This window comes from Cetorhinus maximus, chromosome 23 (genome assembly GCF_964194155.1).
Source record: "Cetorhinus maximus chromosome 23, sCetMax3.hap1.1, whole genome shotgun sequence".
Taxonomy (NCBI): domain Eukaryota; kingdom Metazoa; phylum Chordata; class Chondrichthyes; order Lamniformes; family Cetorhinidae; genus Cetorhinus; species Cetorhinus maximus.
In genome coordinates, this window is record NC_135901.1 from 62657331 (window position 1) to 62677368 (window position 20038).

A 20038-nucleotide genomic window follows, 5' to 3' on the forward strand; every position below is an offset into this window, starting at 1 on the left:
ATCATGATTTTACTTTGCTTCTCGGTTCGTAACATTTAAATTAATATTGAATTTCTCCCCTTGTGTGCAGAACTGGTTATTGTGTGACCCAGACCAGCAAATGTAACACTGTGACTATCCTGACTACTGGGGCCAAGGAACCATGGTGACGGTGACTGCAGGTAAGAAACATGCCTTCTTTCTGTGCTGTTGAATTTGCTTCGTTGTTTCACATTTCTGTTTATTTTAGTCATTAATGATTTAACCGAAACTTTGCATTCTGTGTTTACAATGTTTCATTTAATTACGCTGCAAAGGGATTGAACAATTCTTCTGCTTCTCGGCAAAAAAAAAGCTATGGGAGTTTTAAGGACTTGTTTGAGTGATTTGCCTTTTATCTGCTGATGAGGATTTGTGCCTATCTTACTTTAAATGCATGAGTTTTGTTATATAGTTTGGTGTTTCTACGATGTTTAATCTCGGTGACATCTGATTGCTGCAAGTTTTCTAATCGACTGAAAACATTGTGTTTAAAAGTGTTGGAAATAAGATTGTAGACAGGAAACCGAGTGCTATCGAGGTCAAAAAGTCATTTTAAACTATGGGTTTTAAAATAAATGTTTGTCATTTTTATTTGTGTTAACTGCGCTGAAAAATATCAATATCATGTTGACGAATGTTCATCTTAAATAAGTGAAATGCTACCATAACTAAGAACAACACAGTTAACACTGGGTCAGGTTTAAATGAAAACAACTTGAAACACTAAAATGCAGTAATATCGCCCGATATTATTAAATAAATCGTGAAAATCAACAGAATGCATTAAACATGATCCATCGAAATACAATTATTCTGCCATTGTTTCATATTTCTGTTTATTTTAATAAATGACTTGTTCAATGAAAGGCGATTTCGTACGATGTATTCAGGTTGACTTGAAATGTTGCATCTGATTCTGCTGAAAGGACTTAGGTAATTAATCAGTTGTTGGATTCAGCCTCTCTGTGTTGTGATTTGGTGTTAAGTGCTGAGGAGAGTATATGCCTGGGTTACTTTGAACAGTTAAAGCTCGTGGACCTGTTAGGTGATTCTACAACGTGTAATGTCGATCACATCTGCTTAAACCATTATGAAGGAGGGTTATAGTTACAAAGCAGGCAGGCTTTTTAATAAATATTGATAGATGTATTGATGCATTTTTATTTCAGTGCTAATTGCAGATTCAACAATTAATATTTTGTTTCCGATACTCCTATTTAATACTTGAGGTAATAATGCAATGTTAAAGCAGCGAATTTTAACTGTGATGGGGAGTTAAATGAATATAACTCAAACGGCTATAATGCGGCAATATTTCCCAAGATTACAACAATAAAAAATAGTATCGATGAACATTTAGCAGATAATCTGTGCTATCCACAACCCTGCTGCAAATCCCAGCACAATTAATAGCAGCCGGACAAATGCAAAGGTTCCAGCAATTTCGATTTTTTTTTAATGTAATACACACTGATCGCACTGCAGTGTTTAGTTCAAACAGGGATTTTAAATTAATTGGTTCCTCTCTGTTTTACGCAAGTTGAAAGGTGCAAATTAATTATCAATATTAAATGCATTTTGTAAATTGCAGCTAGCTAATTTAATATATTTGCCGGGTTGCTGAACCTCTGCTGTGCAGCCAAACAGCGTTGTTCCTTCAATTTTAGACCATTATCACTAAGCCAATTTTAAACAGTTTGCAGTTAATGAATTGCTCAATGATTCTATTCAAATTCAGAGAAAGTTCTCCAGGCTGGAGATGGACAAACATTGCAATTGAAGCAGGTTGGCTTAATTATAAATGTAACTTCTGAATTGAAGAACAACAACCAATCTTGCAAAGCTGTGAGATATACGGGTTGAATTAAATGGAAGCTACCTTTAATTCTCATTAAAATCGTTGTTCTTTTTGCTCGTTGAATTTCAGTGACTCGGGTGATGCAGAGGAATTGTTATCTCTCAGTTCTGCATTGATGGTTGTGGATCTTAATTTCAATAAGCAGCATTATATATTTAACAAGAAAATGCTGAAAAAGTACTCAGCAGGACTGGCAGCATCTGTCCATGGAGAAGCAGAGATCTGAAGAAGAGTAATACCGATTCGAAACGTTAACTCTGTTTCTCTCTCCACTGATGCTGCCAGACGTGCTGAGTTTTTCCAGCATTTTCCGTTTTTATATCAGATTCCCAGCATCCGCAGCATTTTATTTTCATTATATATTTAAAACACATTTACGTGCATTGTGTGGATTACCGGAGTGGTATATCGAAGCTTGGCTGTATTATTATCTAGGGGAGGCTCCGAAAATGGCGACAAACTGCCAGGGCTACATTAATTATTAAAAATAAAACTGCTGTTGAAATGTGGGATGATATTTAAACTCCGGAGTCCTGCTTTAGTGACTAGAGGATATTGCAATCCATTTTTTATTACCGATTTGAGTACCCGGATAGTGTTTGAACAATGTTAAGCTACCCACTTATAAATCTATCATGTGAAATACACGTTTAGAACAGAAAAGCTTTTATGTCGTGCCAACATAGTCACAAACATGAAAAGCTTACACGGGTGTAGGTATAGGAGCACATTCTTATAAATTTTAGATAATCTTTATTTATTAAAAGTAAAATAATATATTTGTCCGAATGTGTATGGAATTATTTGTTTAATTTAAGAAATGTCACCTTAATTTAATTAAGCCTATTATTAACAAGAGACAAATCAGAAGAAGAATAAAATTATCAACTAATTTGACATAATAGGGTAAAATATCAACAACGCGAAAATAGAATCTAAGATCAGTGCAAATTCATTACAAAAAATCTCTCAAATGTGCTGTGCTGAGTCCAGGATTAAAGTAGAAACTCATGGTTGGAGAATTTTAAAAATTATTTTCAATTAACTTGGAAAAAAAACATGTTTCTTACTCAACTGCCTTCAGCTGCATTGGATGTTGCTGTACAATTTAATGAATTACCTTCCTGTTTTGCCTCAGCAGTTTCAATGGTTACACATAATTCTGAAATTATGTCAGTGAATAATCGGAGTTCAGTTTAAATATCTCCCGATTTGTTAAATTCTTGCTCTGTTACAATGTCCCTGTTATAGGCATAAATTACACTCAATGTAAATTATTTTGATGTACCTGTTCTCAGCCAAACTAACTCTAAGGCTGTTGTGAAAACTGTACACAGACAGGGAGAAATTGCTGGAGCTTTTCAATTTAGAATCAGCTCAATTTCAGAGAAGTGACGTGGTCATAAATTTACAAAAGTTTTAATCTATTCAAACGGATTAATGGATACTGGAGAAGTCTATCTTTAAGAGAATGATTTTTGCATTGTTTACATCTGTTCTGTTTCTATCTGTGTTGTCACTGTGTGAGAATCAGGCGCCTCCTGGCTGGTTGTGAACTTTCTGGTTCATTCTCCTGTATTTCAGGGAATTAATTTCGATCCATTTATTTAAGAAGTTTGTATCTCGGAGAAAGGTACAAATCTGTCCTTAAGTTTGAGAAGCTGTCTCAGAATTAAGATCAGTATCCCAGTTTGTGGAATTCAGAAGGAATGCAAAGTGTAGAAAGATATTTTATCTGTTCAGTGTTTGTTGTATCAGAGCCGGGGTTTGTTGGTGGTCCAGTCTAAATGCAAGTTTTAACGAACAGTGCAGAATAGAGGGTGTTTTAGAATGCATCCCACCATTACTATTCCGGAAATACAACGCTTCACAGGACTGTGCAAATAGAGTTTTAGTATAATTCAACTGTTCTGTATCTGACATGAGAATGTTGGCACTGTCAATGTTCAAGGAACTTTAATCAGTATCAAGCATATTGAGTGCTCCGAACTAGATATGCAAAAGTAAATGATTCAATTCCTCCAATGAAGTAGCAGATCGTTAATTTAAGTACATTTCATTCGAAAAAAAAGCCAAGTTTGTGATGAAGGGATGATGGTTAAACATTTTCAATATCAGATAATAATTGAATCAGATTGACCTGATCTAAAGCACAATTTCAGGACAGTTAAATGAACTGACTGTAACGTTACCTTCTGCGATATAATCGAATCTGGAAAGAAATTGTGCAACTTAAGTGGACAGTATAGTGCCTTACTCAGTGTCTCATACAAACTACGGTGGGAATGAAAGCTGGAAAAATATGAATTTAACTTAATTCAATGCAGAACCCGATCCCAAGTGTCCTAACGGTATTTGATGAACTATAATAGAGGCAGTTTTACTCTTGTTCTAAGGGCTTTACTAGGGCTGTGGGTTTGATGTGGAAATTCAATGTTCTTCTCTCGTGTATCTAATCAGTGCAGTCCGTGAACTGTGAACATTTGATTGTGCAGTGTAGATGTATCACCTTTTTCTGCCCATGTATCTATTCATGCATCCATTTTTCCATCCATCGATTGATCGGTCTATCTATCTATCTGTCTGTATGTCTGTCTCTCTCTGTCTCTATCTCTCGATCAATATCTCTTTATCTCTCTATCTATCCGTCTATCTATGTATCTATGTATCTATCTATCTATCTATCTATCTATCTATCTATCTATCTATCTATCTATCTATCTATCTATCTATCTATCTATCTATCTATCTATCTATCTCTTTGACTTTCTATCTCTTTAACTTTCTATCTATTTAACTTTCTAGCTCTTTAACTTTCTATCTCTTTAACTTTCTATCTATCAACCGATCTATCTATGATTAAAATGGATTATTTGTAAACATCATTGAAGATTGGCAATTTTGGAGAGTTAATTCGGAATTGTGATTGGCCGAAAGCCAACCGTCCATGCTATCAAATAGTCTCATTGAACAACTCTGGGTCATGCTTTATAAAAGTGCTAAAAGTTTGTCTGTAAGTAATGAAGCTAGTCAATCCACCGGTCGGAGTTACATAATCTTTAGAGAAAATGCTGCCAAGCATCATCAAAGTTTATCCCCTGAAAACAGCAACATGTTGATCAAGAAACTAGAATAGGTTCGTGTAAAAACCCTTCTGGCCCACTGATGTCCTTCATGGAAGATAATCCGCCATCCTGGCCCAGAGATAGCTAAATGTTGCTGCATTAAAATAGTCATTTGCTGGTGATAAGAGGTTGATAGTAAAATACTTTAAGCGAGAGCTCAGTGGAAATAATGTGCAAGGGTCTAAAGTGAAAGTGTTTGAGGAATGATTGATGTTTTCCTCAAAAGAGGAGCAAGAGCTGGAGGAAGCCCAGGTTACAATATCCCTTATTTAACTCGCAATTATGTGGTCTCATGGGCAGTATTTCCCTTTTCCGACTTGTGCCTCATTTTTTTTACAAGACTGGCCATCATGGGGGCGTGTCCCGTCGGGCATATCAACTCCTAAATGCAGTTTATGACCAGAGTATTTTGGAAATAAATGATACCAATATTAAACTTCGAACAATTTGCTTATTTCATAAGCACAAATCAAATTTTTAACTTGTTCAATTGACTCTTCATTCCCAGCGACACCGTCTCCCCCCACCCTCTACGCTCTGCTCTCCTCCTGTGAACAAGCAAACACTGCCGGCTCCGTGACCTACGGCTGTTTGGCTGCGGACTACTCCCCCGAAATCACCAGCGTTTCCTGGAAGAAAGATCAAGAGACGATCACTGCTGGATTGAAGACTTACCCATCAGTGCTGAACAAGGAGGGAACCCACACCCTGAGAAGCCAGTTAACCATCACCGAATCAGAGGTGGGAAGCAGCACAATCTACTGCGAGGTTCGACGGAGCGACTCGGTCTGGGTGAAGGAAATGCCAGGTTCGTGTTGTGGGATGCACAGGGCGGCAGGGCCGGGGCTGGGTGAAGGGTAAACGTGGTCAGCAAATGAGTTATGTTTAAATTCTGCATCACATGGGTTAGAATGGAGTGAGAGTATTGTGTATAGTTCAGGTGCCCATATCACACTTAGTGTATTGTGGATACCTGTATTCTCCACATCACACTTAGTGGATTGCGTAGAGTTCTGGCCTCCACATCACACTTAGTGTGATATGGACAGCTCTGGTCTCCGCATCACAGTTATTGCACTGTGGACAGTTTTATTCTCCACATCACAACGTAGTGTACTGTGTATAATTAAGGTCTCCACATCACAATAGGTGTACTGTGTGCAGTTATCCCCTCCATATCACACCGAGTATACTGTATGCAGTTCTGGTTTCCACGTAAGGAGAATGCTACAGAGGCGTCACAATAGGAGCTAAACTACTTACAAGGACAATACCAGAGCTGATAGATTACATCTGTCAAGTAAGAGCGAATAGGCTGGTGGTCTATTCTCGACAAAATAAAAATCTGTGGTGGGACCGAATAAAGGTCCTCAGACTTCTGAAATAATTTGATAGATTACACAAGAATTAGAGCTCATGTTTACAACAGAATGTTAAAAAAAAACAATTGGCAAATCTGAATCTTCTTTACACCAAGGATGAGCAGAATGTGGGACTTCTTGTAGGTGAGACGTTACTGAGACCCTGTTCAGGGGAATCTTAATAGATACATGAGGGAGATTGTAAAGAAGGTGGTTTTTATACTGCAAGATGAAGTAGAGCGAGAGGAAGTTCTTGTGGATCCTAAAGTCCAGCATTGAACTATGGGGCCGGCTGGCCTGGTTCTGTCCTGTGGATTTTATGTAAATAGTTTTACAGTTTTTAATTGTTTGGTTTGAAGCAAAATTATTTCCAAATAATATGAATTTTCTTGCAGATATTGTGGTGCATCATCCAACTGTTCTCCTCACCGTGAGTCCCAGTGACGAAATCACAAGCAGCAGATTTGCAACCATCGTCTGTTCAATCGTTGACTTCCGTCCAAATTCAATCAACGTGAAGTGGATGAAGAATGGACAGGCCATGGACTCGGGCTTCGTCACCTCTCCCGGCTTTGAAGTGAACGGGAACTTCTCAGCGACCAGTCAGCTGACAGTCCCCGCTGGGGACTGGTTCAGTCACACGCTCTATACCTGCCTGGTCACTCATAAAGGGGTCACTCAAAGCCGAAACATCACCAAACCTGATGGTAAGAGACACAACCCAAGAAATTTCAAGGCCATTCTTGGTGCCTATCTCTGTCCAAGCCAAGAATTATTTTGGAATGATGAAAATTCAGAGAATGTCTCCCATTTGCCAATTTGCCCGCTTGCGTTTCCTTCCAAACGAAACAAAAACACACTGAAGTAATCCTATCATATACACAGCGTCTTTATCAGCATCAGATTGTCCTAAAACACTTAACAGCCAATGAATGACCGTGAAAATGTGCTCATTGTCGTAAAGCAGAATATTCAGCAGCGATTTGCTGTACAACAGTTTCCTATAAACTGGGACATGATGCTGACTGGATTTATTTATGTATTAATTGATTTCATTCTGTATGATGAGGGACACATGCTGTCCAGCAAACAGACACACTTTAGCTAATCATTTACATTTTTTTTTCAGATTTCCAGCAATATTTGGATTTTAGAACTAAATAACATTTTTGGTTTTGCTGCTGGGGAGGGTTCAAAGTAACTCAGGAGGGGCGTAGGAACAAGGAGTGAATGTCAGAGAGTAATACCAGGGTGCATGGAATTCTGGGAGAGGCAGCTAACACTAAAAGAGGGTATAGTCAGTTAATAGATGGAGTCAGGAGAAGGGAGCATGCAATGAAGCCTAAATCAGTCTTGCACTGCATGTATGTGAATGCACGGAGTATAGTTAATAAAATTTGGGAGTTACTGTCGTAGATTGTCTTGTGGGACTATGATGTTAGGGCGATAACGGAGATAACGGTAAGCTTAAGGAAGGGCAAAATTGGGTGTTAAATATTCCTGGTTACAAGATGTTCAGAAAAGACAGGAGAGGGCATAGAAACGGGGTGGGGTGGTCGTGGCGTTTTTGGTTAAGGAGAATATTGCAATACTGGAGAAAAAAATGTGTCAGGCGATTCAAGGACAGAGCCAATTTGGCTGGTGCAAAGGAATAAGAAGGGTGCAAGTACATTGCTGGGTGTAATGTGTACACCGGAATAGCCAGTGGGAAGATAGAGAGGAGCAAGGAAATAACAGAGAGGTTTAAACATCATCGAGTAGTTATAATGGAGGGGGTAGGGGTTCATTACCCGAATATATACTGGGATAGTGGTACCGTAAGGGGCAGTGAGGGAGCAGCATTCCTAGATTATACTCTGGAGAATTTCCTACAGCAGTGTCCAGTGCAAGAAGAAAGGAGGCACTGCCTGACATCGTTCTTGGGATTGAGGTGGGCCAAGTAAATAAATTGACAGGAGGGGAGCATTTAGGGGATAGTGATCATTGTATCATAAGGTTTTGGATGACGGTGGAAAATCACATTGATCAATCCAGGGTAAGAATAGTCAACTTGCAGACAGCGGACTTCAATGGAGCAAGAATGGGGCTGGGCCTGATAGACTGGAACCAAAGGTTGGTGGGAAAAACAGTAGCTGAACAATCGGCTAACTTCAAAGGTGAGATGGTTTCGGCACAGTCAAAGTATGTTCCCTCAAAAGGGAAGGGCTGGAGAAGCCAATCCAGAGCTCACTGGATGGCAATGGAGATAGAAATTAAGTTAAGGAAGAAAAGGTGTGCTTACAGCAGGTGCCGGGAAGCAAATACATTTGAGAATCAAGCTGAATACAGGAGGTTCAGAAGGGATGTGTAAAAACAAATACGAGAAGCAAAGAGGGATTATGAAAAAAGACTGACAGCTAACGTAAAAGGAAATCCCAAAGTATTCTAGAAGCATATGAACCATAAAAGGGTTGTAAAAGGAGGAATAGGCCGATTAAGGATCAAAAAGGAGATTTACACATAGAGACAAGAAGCTTGGCTGAGGTGTTAAATGAATACTTTGCAGCTGTCTTTACCTACGAGGTAGATGCTGCCCAGGCCATGGTGACAGAGGAGGAAACTCAGTCACTAGAAGGGTTTAAAATTGATAAGGAGGAGGCATTGCATCAGCTGTCGGCACTTAAAGTTGATAAGGCACCGGGACCGGGTGAGATGCGTCCAATAGAACTGAGGGAAGTGAGAGTGGAAATTGCAGAGACACTGACAAAAATTTTTCAGCGTTCCCTGCATTTTGGGGAGGTGCTGGAGGACTGGAGAATTGCAAATATTATGCTCTTGTTCAACAAAGTTTATAAAAGTCTGCCCTGCAATTACAGACGAGTCAGTTTAACTTCGGTGGTGGGGAAACTTCTGGAAATAATTATTCCGGATGGAATTAATATCATATGGGATAATGTAGATTGATTAGGAAGAGTCATCATGGATTTATTAAAGGAAAATCCTGTATAACTAACTTTCTGGAGTTTTTTCAAGAGTTAACAAAGATGGTTAATGAGGGCAAGGCCGTTGATGTGGTGTATATGGACTTCCAAAAGGCTTTCGATACAACACACAACAGACCTGTGAGGAAAGTTATAGATCATGGAATTAAAGGGACAATAGCTAAGTGGGTAAATATTTATATATATAAATGATCTAGATCTTGGTTTACAGGGGACAGTTTAAATGTTTGTGGACGACGCAAAACTTGGGAGAATTTGGGGAAACGTGATGTCACACTGACAAAGCAGGCAGTCCCGGGCCCTAACAGTTGATGTTGAAGTCGGTACCTCTCACAATACAGTACTCGATCAGTACTACATTTCTGGTATCAGCTACACTTGTGTTCAAACATCTGGAGTGGGGATTGAACCCATGTTCTTTCTGAATCAGAATCCCCCGATGATCAGGATTCCATCAACTCACAAAACACGGTGACATTTTGTTCAAAAGTTGGATAGTGAGTGAGGAGTCATTGGTTTTAGTTTTATCCGAAAATGATTGTTCATATTGTGAGTAGGATCGATGTCTGCAGGCCTTTACTGGTAATTGCCCACGACTTCAATTCCGACAAAGATGTGCACTTTATTTCTGCTGCTGTTTTCAGATTGAGCAGCGCTGATAGCAGTTTTCATCGTCTCGGCTGCAATCCTTTGAGTACAAAAGTCTAATGAGTGATCGAATTGCGGTGTTTCGGTTAATTAATGAAATTGGAAAAGGGGAGAAATGTTTAGTCCTCCAAATTAGGGATAGGAAAATCCTGAGGAAGGCGATTTTGACAACATTTTCCTCACACTGTGAAATATTATCACTTTCCTTTTCCCCAAGATTTTCTGAGGCTGGGAATCAATTGACATTTCAAAAAAAGAGATTAACATTGTTTTTTTGAAAATGTTATCGCACGTGACAGAACGGGGAGGATAAATGGGGTTAAGGCGCACATTATCCTTACAGAGAGACATAGAGGGCTGAATGGTCTCTTCCTGTGCTGTGAGCATTCTATCATTCTCTCATTCCTTGATTTCGGGACGAGTGATAATCTGTCTATAAAACAATTGTACCTGAATTTATTCACATTGTTGCACCGGCATTTGGTTTATCCAGTCCCAGTGGTTCTGGCTGGAAATACACATGGAATGTTATGGAGTCTCCCGGAATTATTGCAAGTCACTGACCTTCAAATAATGATGGCCTTTACATGGCAGGGAGAGGTCAAATAAATATTCCCGTCGTGAGAGTGAAAGCTGAATACTGGGTTTCTGATTCTGAAGATGATGTTTTGGTTGACATTCATTTCTGCTTCACAGTTTCCGACTGCACCGATCCCGTAATTACTCTACAGCCGCCGCCAATAGAACAGGTCTTACTGGAGGCGACAGTGACCTTAACCTGCATTGTGAGTAACGCCCCTTATGGAGTCCTCGTGAATTGGACACAAGAGCAGAAGCCTTTGAAATCAGAGATTGCTGTCCAGCCGGGAAAGGATCCTAACAGCGTGGTCAGCCACCTGAATATCTCAACACAAGCCTGGCTGAGTGGGGCTGAGTTCTACTGCGTGGTGAGCCATCAGGATCTGCCGACTCCTTTAAGAAATTCCATCCACAAGGAAGAACGTAAGTGGTGAGAATGAATCAATAAGTGAGCTAGTGTGCAAATTCCCAGTGTAAGTTTAAGAACCAATAATTAGTGTACAGTGCATTAATGAGCTAGTCTGATTGGTAATTCCACTAACTAAAATCCCTAGGCCCGTACATGAAGCATTCCAGCAGTAAATTCATAAGTAGGTGAATGAACAAGAAACTGTACTGCAGGGTTTGATGATATAAGGTGGGAGGAGCTTGGTGTACAGTTTAGACACCAGCACAGAACCGTTCCGCCGAATGGCCTGTTACTGATGAAACTTTCCAATCCAATCCCGCATATTCTCAGTGTAAATGATTGCATCCACATCTGCTCCGAGCTAGAAAGCCGGTCAGACCCTAAAGTGGAAAATGGAGATCTTGAAAAGTCAAAACAAAACACATTTCTCTCACAATCTAACCACCGGTGTCATTTTCTCTGGAATTCTCCAGTTTTTTTTTTGACATTTATTGTAAATTTTTTGCAGCTAAATATCCGCGGGAACCATCCGTCTCTGTCCTCCTGCCCCCGGCTGAAGATGTCTCCGCTCAGAGATTCATCTCCCTCAGCTGCTTAGTGAGAGGTTTCTCCCCCCGAGAGATCTTCGTCAAGTGGACCATCAATGACAAGCCGGTGAATCCGGGGAACTACAAGAACACCGAGGTGATGGCGGAGAACGGCAATAACTCCTTCTTCATGTACAGCCTGTTATCCATTGCAGCGGAGGAGTGGGCCAGCGGCGCTTCTTACTCCTGTGTGGTGGGACATGAAGCGATTCCCTTGAAGATCATCAACAGAACGGTTGATAAATCCAGCGGTAAACCGAGTTTTGTGAATATTTCCCTTGCACTGATGGACACCGTCAATTCATGTCAATGAGAATCTATCGCTTACATTTCGTACTTTAGTAGAAATAATAAAGTATTTTCCTCCAATTGTGAATTAAATACACAGCTACTTAATTAATTGTGTTTTCTAGTTTTGCTAATGTTAGGCCTGTTTAGTTGATGTCGGGAATTTACAGGTCTCAGACCTGAGTCTTGTACAATCAGTGCACCCAGCTCAGATACACCCTGGGTTAGAGACAGAATAATTCTCATCCATTACAGAATTCTGCAAAGTTACTTCACCAACTTGCCCCTCGCTGAGGTGAATTCTGACAATGTCCCATTTCCCACCAGCACACACAGCAGCAGCATTTAGATCCCGTTGTTCCTGTTTAATGTCCATCCATTCAAAGTTCTACCAGCTGGAAGTTGCCGCATCGCACCCACTGGGAACTGAAGTGAGGGTCACACGGGAACGCTAAATATTACTCCACTTAACCAACATAGAAAGAGGGGACGGCATTAGTTAACGCAATGTACCAGCACCTCCCCAACAGAGACAACCGGAGGGGAAATTGTTTAGCCAACGAGAGGGAGTGGAGAGGGGAACATTAACTCACTAAACTCCCAGTCGCAGAGCAGAGGGTTTAGAAGTCAACAGCTGTCTATGATATGGGTTCAGGTACAAGGCGGCTTCTAGATTCCTGCGCTCATATTGTAATCTTCAATCATGGCAATCATGGTGCAACATGATAACTTTGAAACGCTTTTCAATCTCCTGTTCTTGTGAATCATAAGATGCCAATGATTTCTCATAATCCAAAACTGAACTGCTGATTCAATCCTTCCCATTTTTCCAGTTATGTTCCTAATGTTTCTGGGTACTTCTGTTTAATTCTTGCATTCTATCGCTTGATGTCTCATTGAACCCCACAGAAAACACATTCATTCACAGAATACAGAATAGTGTTCTCCATCGATCATACCTTCACGGTCAGGCCACGTTTTTCATGTTCAGAGATATGTGGAACAATAATAAAAAAAGCACACACACTGACACAAGCTCATAAACACACACGCACACAAACACACACACACACGGACTCACAAACAAACACACACACGCACACACACACAACAAAGGCACACATGCATTCTGACTCAAGATCTCTCTCTCTCCCAGACAAACACATACAGAGGCACACAGGCACAAACACACGCACACACAAACACTGACAGGAAAAAAATGCACACAAACACTAGTACATAAATATACACTCACACATACAGGCTCACACACACACACACACACACACACACGCACACAAATACACACACACAGACAAAGACAGACTCACACACACCCTGGCACATGATAACACACACACACACACAACAAAGGCACACACGCATTTAAACACAAGATTTATCTCTCTCTCTCTCTCACAGACAAACACACACACAGGCACAAACACGTGCACACACAAACACTGACAGAAAAAATGCACACACACTGGTACGTAAAAATACACACACACACACACGCAGACTCTCTCACACACGCGCACACACAATCTCTCAAAGACACACTCACACACACCCTGGCAGAAGGTCACACACACACACAACAAAGACACTCATGCATTCTGAAACAAGATGTCTCTCTCCATCTCAGAGACAAACACACACAGAGAGACACAGAGACAAACACACGCACATGCAGACACTGACAGAAATAATGCACACACTGGTACATAAAGGTACACACACACACAAACAAACACAGACACACGCAGCCACATGCTGACGCAAGCTTATAAGCACACACAAACGCAAAGAAGCACACACACAATCTGACTCAAGTTCTCTCTCACGCACACACAAATATGCACACATACAGACACAAGCACAAACAAGCGCATACGCGGACACAAACAAAATTGCATACACACACGTACACAAAGGTAGGCACACACACACGCACACACACACACACACACAAACGCACACCCGCTAGATCATGCACACATGCCTGAACACATAAACACAGACTGACATACACACAGACAGACAAAAGCAAACAGACAGGCACAGAGGCGCACACACACACACACACAAACATACATAAACAAACACACACACACACACAAACATACATAAACAAGCACACACATCCACACACAAACGAAAACACACACAAACATACATAAACAAGCACACACACACACACCACTAGATCATGCACACATGCCCGAACACATAAACACAGACTGACATACACACAGACAGACAAAAGCACACAGACAGACAGAGAGGCACACACACACACACAAACATACATAAACAAGCACACACATTCACATACACACACACACACACACAGACATTGACACAGATATGCGTACACACACGCACTTACAGACACTCAAACACATGCATAAACGAGCACACATACAGGCACACACAGGCATCCACATGCAGGCAGACAGACACACACACAAACACACATATATACATAGAGACAAAGACACACTCGCACACACACAAGCACACACAATCACACAAGCATATACACACACCCACGCACAAGCACACACACCTGCGCACAAGCGCACACACACACACACACACACATACATATACAAAAAAGTCACACAATCAAAAGACACGTGTAAACACACACCTCCACACGCTGATAAATATACACCCACAAACACACACACAGGCAGAAGATCACACACACACACACAAACATACACAGGCACACAGAAACACACACACACACACAGACGCACACACGCATATACTTACACACATTTCCACACACACACAGGTTCATACACACACAAGGAAAAAGAGACACACATACACAAACACACACACGCATACACACACACACACACACACACACACAGACACACACACACATACACATACGTACACAAGCACCAGCATACATACACACAGATGCTTATGCACAGAGCCACACACACAAGCACACACAAATGCACATGCAAACACTGACCCACACACTAATAAACATACACAGGCAAACACACAGGCATACACACAAACAAACCCACACACACACTCACAAGAGCACATATATACACAGAAAACATGCAGTCATGCACACTCACAGTAAAACACCACAAACATGCACATATGCAAACACATACTCACAAATATACACACACACTCAGCAAACAGTCAAACACACATACATACACAGGTGCACACACAAACACCACACACACACACATGCACACAGACACGCACACACACACACACACACGCACACACCTAAAAACGCAGATACTCTCTCACACACATGCCCTCACAGTCACACACTTACAAACATGTGTACGCACACAAACACATATGCATATATACACACACAACAGACACAAATACAGATGTACACAACCCCGTTTGCAGACTCATACAGGACATGTAAACATACACATGAACATGTTCATTACTATGCTTCAATGAACACAACAATATAGATCTAAAGACACACTATCACACACAATAATACACTTACATAGGCATTTCTACAAACACATTAAAACATTGACACACGGGCACACAGACACACAGATGATCAGACCTAACATTTTCAGAAACACAGAACAAGAAACAACTGAATATATTCACGCACTCATAAAAAAACAAAAACATAAACACACGCTTTAGTACACATGGACACGTAAACATACATAAACACATCGTTATAAATATCCATCAACGCATACATAAACGCACACCTTAACATACTCACACGCTCATGGGGTCACCATTATTAACATAGCCAACATAGAATATAAAAAGGCACAATATAAGATATATTAACAGGCATGGAAATAAACAAACTCTTTAACACAGACATTAATAAGTGAACATAAAGATTAACGCATAAAGTCACATTAACACACTGATACACACACATTTACAAATGAACAAACATACACACACAGGAGCGCCACACATAAATAAGCATATCAACACTCATGCCACATGAACACACACATCAACCCTCATATAACATGGCACATAAACACAGTTAAAGGCAGAGCAAGAGATACTCCTGCACACATATGCAAATATTAAAAAACAAAGGCAAATGCCAAGCTACAGACGAAAGAATAATACAAATATATTTTGTTAACGGACACATCTTCCAAAAATTTCTGGGAGCACATAAAGACCCAGGAAACACACTGAAGCAATGTTTTAATTGTAAATTGATTTAAGTTAATTATATGCCAAACATTCCCATCACAAATAAACAAATAAGATGAAAATTCACCAAAGATATCTTACAGAGTTCAGAGTCTCGGAATTAGTAGCTATCAGTACCTATCATTAAAATAATTGTTATCAATTGGTAAACCTCCTGCAATTTCCATCATAATATAATCAAAAGATAGGTCAGTACGAAATTTGTTCCAAAATAAACTGGTGTCGAAGGGGAAAAGAACACGTTTTCCAATAGGGAAAGGATGAGGAATGTAAAGTGAGAACAGCTGTGGAGTTAGTAACAGACAGAGATTGCTGAGAGTCACTAATTCATTAATAGATATGTATTGAAAATTGAATTAGAGAACAAACCAATTGCTTGAGGAAGATACAATACAATTAATATATATATAAAAAAACAACAAGACACCCTCGATTAATAAGAATGTAATTAAAATTTCTCGGTTCTATCCCTGCAGATTCCACAGACCGCATGTGGATTGAAGAAAATGAGGACGATAACGGGAACATCTGGACAACCGCTTCCACATTCATTGTCTTGTTCTTCCTGAGCATTTTCTATAGCACTGCCGTCACTCTGGTGAAGGTGAGAAGATTCAATCCACTAACACTACAATCTGACAGAAGCGGTTTGAAAACTTTCTAAATGTTTCAACAACTAAAAACTATAACATAAATGCACCAGATCATAAACATCTGCTTCATTATTTTCTCCCTCTTTTACAGATCAAGTGATCGGTTGAATTTCGGACCCAGTAGCTTTTCCTCAGCTGTTCATTAAGATCTCTGTATTCCAATTTAAAATATGTTCTCTTGGTGATCCCGAATCTGTAACCGAACCTGTAACAGTATTTCCGTTTCCCTGTATGAAATGTGCGAGATGATAATGGTTGTAATGTAATTGTAGCATCTAATTTCCCTGGAGTTAGGATTTCAATTGTAATTAAGTAACTTTTCTCATTCCTTATTCACTATTGTTCCCTTCCCTTTCCGTTAAGCCGCTGTTTTCTCTTTCTGATCTATGTTCCAGTGGTACATACAGTTTACCAACTTAGAGCGCATGTGTTCTGTTCTCAATGTGACCTCAGGCGTTATACTCACTTCTGTTAACTTTAAAATAAACTTTCCTGTAAAATATCCTCTGACATTGCGAATAAATCTGGAATGAAAAGTGAACTAACTGTGACTTTGCTGAATTCCTTTCTCCAAGACCCATCGACACTGTTCCATTTTCCCTATTACACGTTTCTCCCAGTTTTACTGGTCCTGTCTGGGATCTATTTGCCCACAAGTCTCCACTAGGCCGCCCATCGGTGTATCGAGGCCTTTACCTCTGCCTGTTTCTGGCAATTGCCAGAGGTAGAATGATTGAACTGGGAGGGTCACCTCAGTGATTTCACTCATACTCTGGGTGGCCACAGTCATATGTCAGGCAATTCTAAAGAGCAGGAATCGGCTTCATCAGAGGCTGATACACGACAGGATATTTAAGCAGAAAACTTCCTTAACAGTGCCCCATTCAACACTCCCACGGTTGGTGCAGCCAGGGTCATAAACAGGGTAAAGATCCCTCTGCATTATCCGATTAAACACTTTGAAGGCGGGGATCCACGGGCTAAATAAATAACACAGGCAGAACAGGGAGCACAAACCAAGGAGAGTCTCCAGAGACTGGGAAGTGCCTGGCACTGATATATGATCGAGTGCAAATCCTGTAAATTATTACAGAGCTTTAGGTCTCTTGGACATTCCGGGGGGACAGAACCGCGAAAATGCCAAAGACGGGGTTCCACGTTATGCAGCAAGTAAACATAAACATGAGGCTTGTTCCCAGATCCTGGAGCCGATCGGATACTGAGACACTGGCTTCGCATTTTCTCTTAAATACACAAACAGTGATTTCCCGCACCCAACCCAAACCCACCCCTTTCTGTTAAACCGATACACGGTCCACGTCCAGGTAAACACATTGGCCGTGCACTTCCACCTTTTCTGTTAAGTCCATTAGCCCTGTCATTCTCCCTTCAGCTTTGATAATGAACTGTCTCCCTGATCAGCTCATTCCCTCTGATACCATCTCCCTGAACTGACTGAACATCACCCCAGGGATCCTCTCCCCCTGCTCCACTCCCTCTGATAACATCTCCCTGAACATCACCCCAGGGATCCTCTCTCCATGCTCCATTCCCTCTGACACAATCTCCCTGAGCTAACTGAACATCACTCCAGGGATTCACTCTCCCTGTGAGATAGAGACTGTCTGAGATAGTGTGTGTGTGAGGGAGAGTGTGTGTGGGGGAGAGTGTTTGTGAGGGAGAGTATGTGTGTGAGAGAGAGCGTGTTTTTGAGGGAGAGTGTGTGTGAGAGAGAGTGTGTTTGTGTGACAGAGAGTGTGCGTTTGAGGGAGAGTGCGTGTTTGAGGGAGAGTGCGTGTGTGAGAGAGAGTGTGTGTTTGAGGGAGAGCGTGTGAGGGAGTTTGTGTGCGAAGGAGAGTGTGTGTGAAAGAGGGTGTGTGTGTGTGTGAGAGAGAATGAGTGTGAGGGAGAGCGTGTGTTTGAGGGGGAGTGCGTGTGTGAGAGAGAGTGTTTGTGAGAGAGAGAGTGTGTGTTTGAGGGAGAGTGTGTGAGAGAGAGAATTTGTTTAAGATAGTGTGTGTGTGAGGGAAAGTGTATGTGTGAGGGAGATTGTGTATGAGGGAGAGAGTGTGTGTGTGAGCGAGAGAATGTGTGTGTTTGAGGCAGAGGGTGTGTGTGTGTGAGGCAGAGAATGTGCGAGTGAGGGAGAGTGTGTGTGAGGGAGAGTGGGATTGTGTGAGGGAGAGTGTGTGTGTGAAAGAGAATGTGTGTGTGAGGGAGAGTGTGTGTGTGAGCGAGATTGTGTGTGAGGGAGAGAGCATGTGTGTAAAGGAGAGAGTGTGTGTGTGAGGCAGGGATTGAGTGTGTGATGCGGAGAGTGTGCGAGTGAGGGAGAGTGTGTGAGGGAGAGTGGGTTTATGTGAGGGAGAGTGTGTGTGTGAAAAAGAGTGTGTGTTTGAGGGACAGTGAGTGTGAGGGACAATGTGTGTGTGGGAGAGAGTGTGTGTTTGAGAGTGAGTGTGTGGAGGGAGAACCCTTCTCCATCTTTCAAATGGAGAAAAATCCCTCCTCTGTCTTTAAAAAGGAGGGAGATCCCTTCTCCGTCTTTAAAAAGGTGTGAGATCCCTTCCCCATATTTAAAATGGAGGGAAAATGGAGGGAGAAACGTGCGCTGAAAAGCTGTGTCTCTGTCACATTTAAATTACTAATGAGTGAGGAGTCAACTCTGTCATAAATGTCCCAGTGCTGAGCGAACATAACTTGGCCACCGTGAACAAACCTAAAATGTCTGACAGATGTTTTTGGATTTTTGACAGATTCTCACAGAGAGAGATGGATGGGGATAGAGAGGGGGAGAGAGAGAAACTGAGAGAGAGCGAGAGGGGAAGAGAGAGAGTGAGCCGGCAAGAGAAAGATAGAGTGTGACAGAGAGAGAGGGGGCGACAGAAATACGGGCTGAGAGGGAGAGAGACAGAGCAGGGATGAGGGATGGGGACGGGGCGAGAGGGAGGGAGAGGGAGCAGGGGTGAGGGATGGGGTGAGAGGGAGGGAGAGAGGGAGAATGTTGAGCCAGCGAAATGTTGTCCCTGTGCGATGACAGTTACCTAACTAGATTTTATAACATTGCAGCATTAAGGTACCGTGTGTACTGAGTGTAACAGTGTTTGCTGCTTCCTATCATATCATAGATTTTGCTGTGTGTGTTGTATGAATCCACAGGTGAAATATCCAGAGGAGGGACACTGAAGGCTGAGTAGGGAATGATCGACCAGGTTCGAGGGGTCTCTATGTGAGAGGTCCTGAGATCAGCCCCTGGGGGAGAGCATTCTACACCTCCATCTAAACTGTAGAAAACCCTTAACCAATACAT

General features: G+C 41.3%; 1 protein-coding gene and 1 gene segment (V, D, J or C); both read left to right on the top strand.

Moving 5' to 3' along the window:
- LOC144698308 (uncharacterized) overlaps positions 1-20038 on the top strand; it is a 319027-nt gene that overhangs the window by 139133 nt on the left and 159856 nt on the right. The gene's annotated exons all lie outside the window — the stretch shown is intronic.
- Positions 69-17267, top strand: LOC144697678 (Ig heavy chain C region, membrane-bound form-like). The segment is given in 7 exon segments: positions 69-161; positions 5513-5812; positions 6761-7072; positions 10691-10996; positions 11491-11820; positions 16552-16679; positions 16820-17267. Coding segments are annotated over 7 exon segments (1404 nt in total).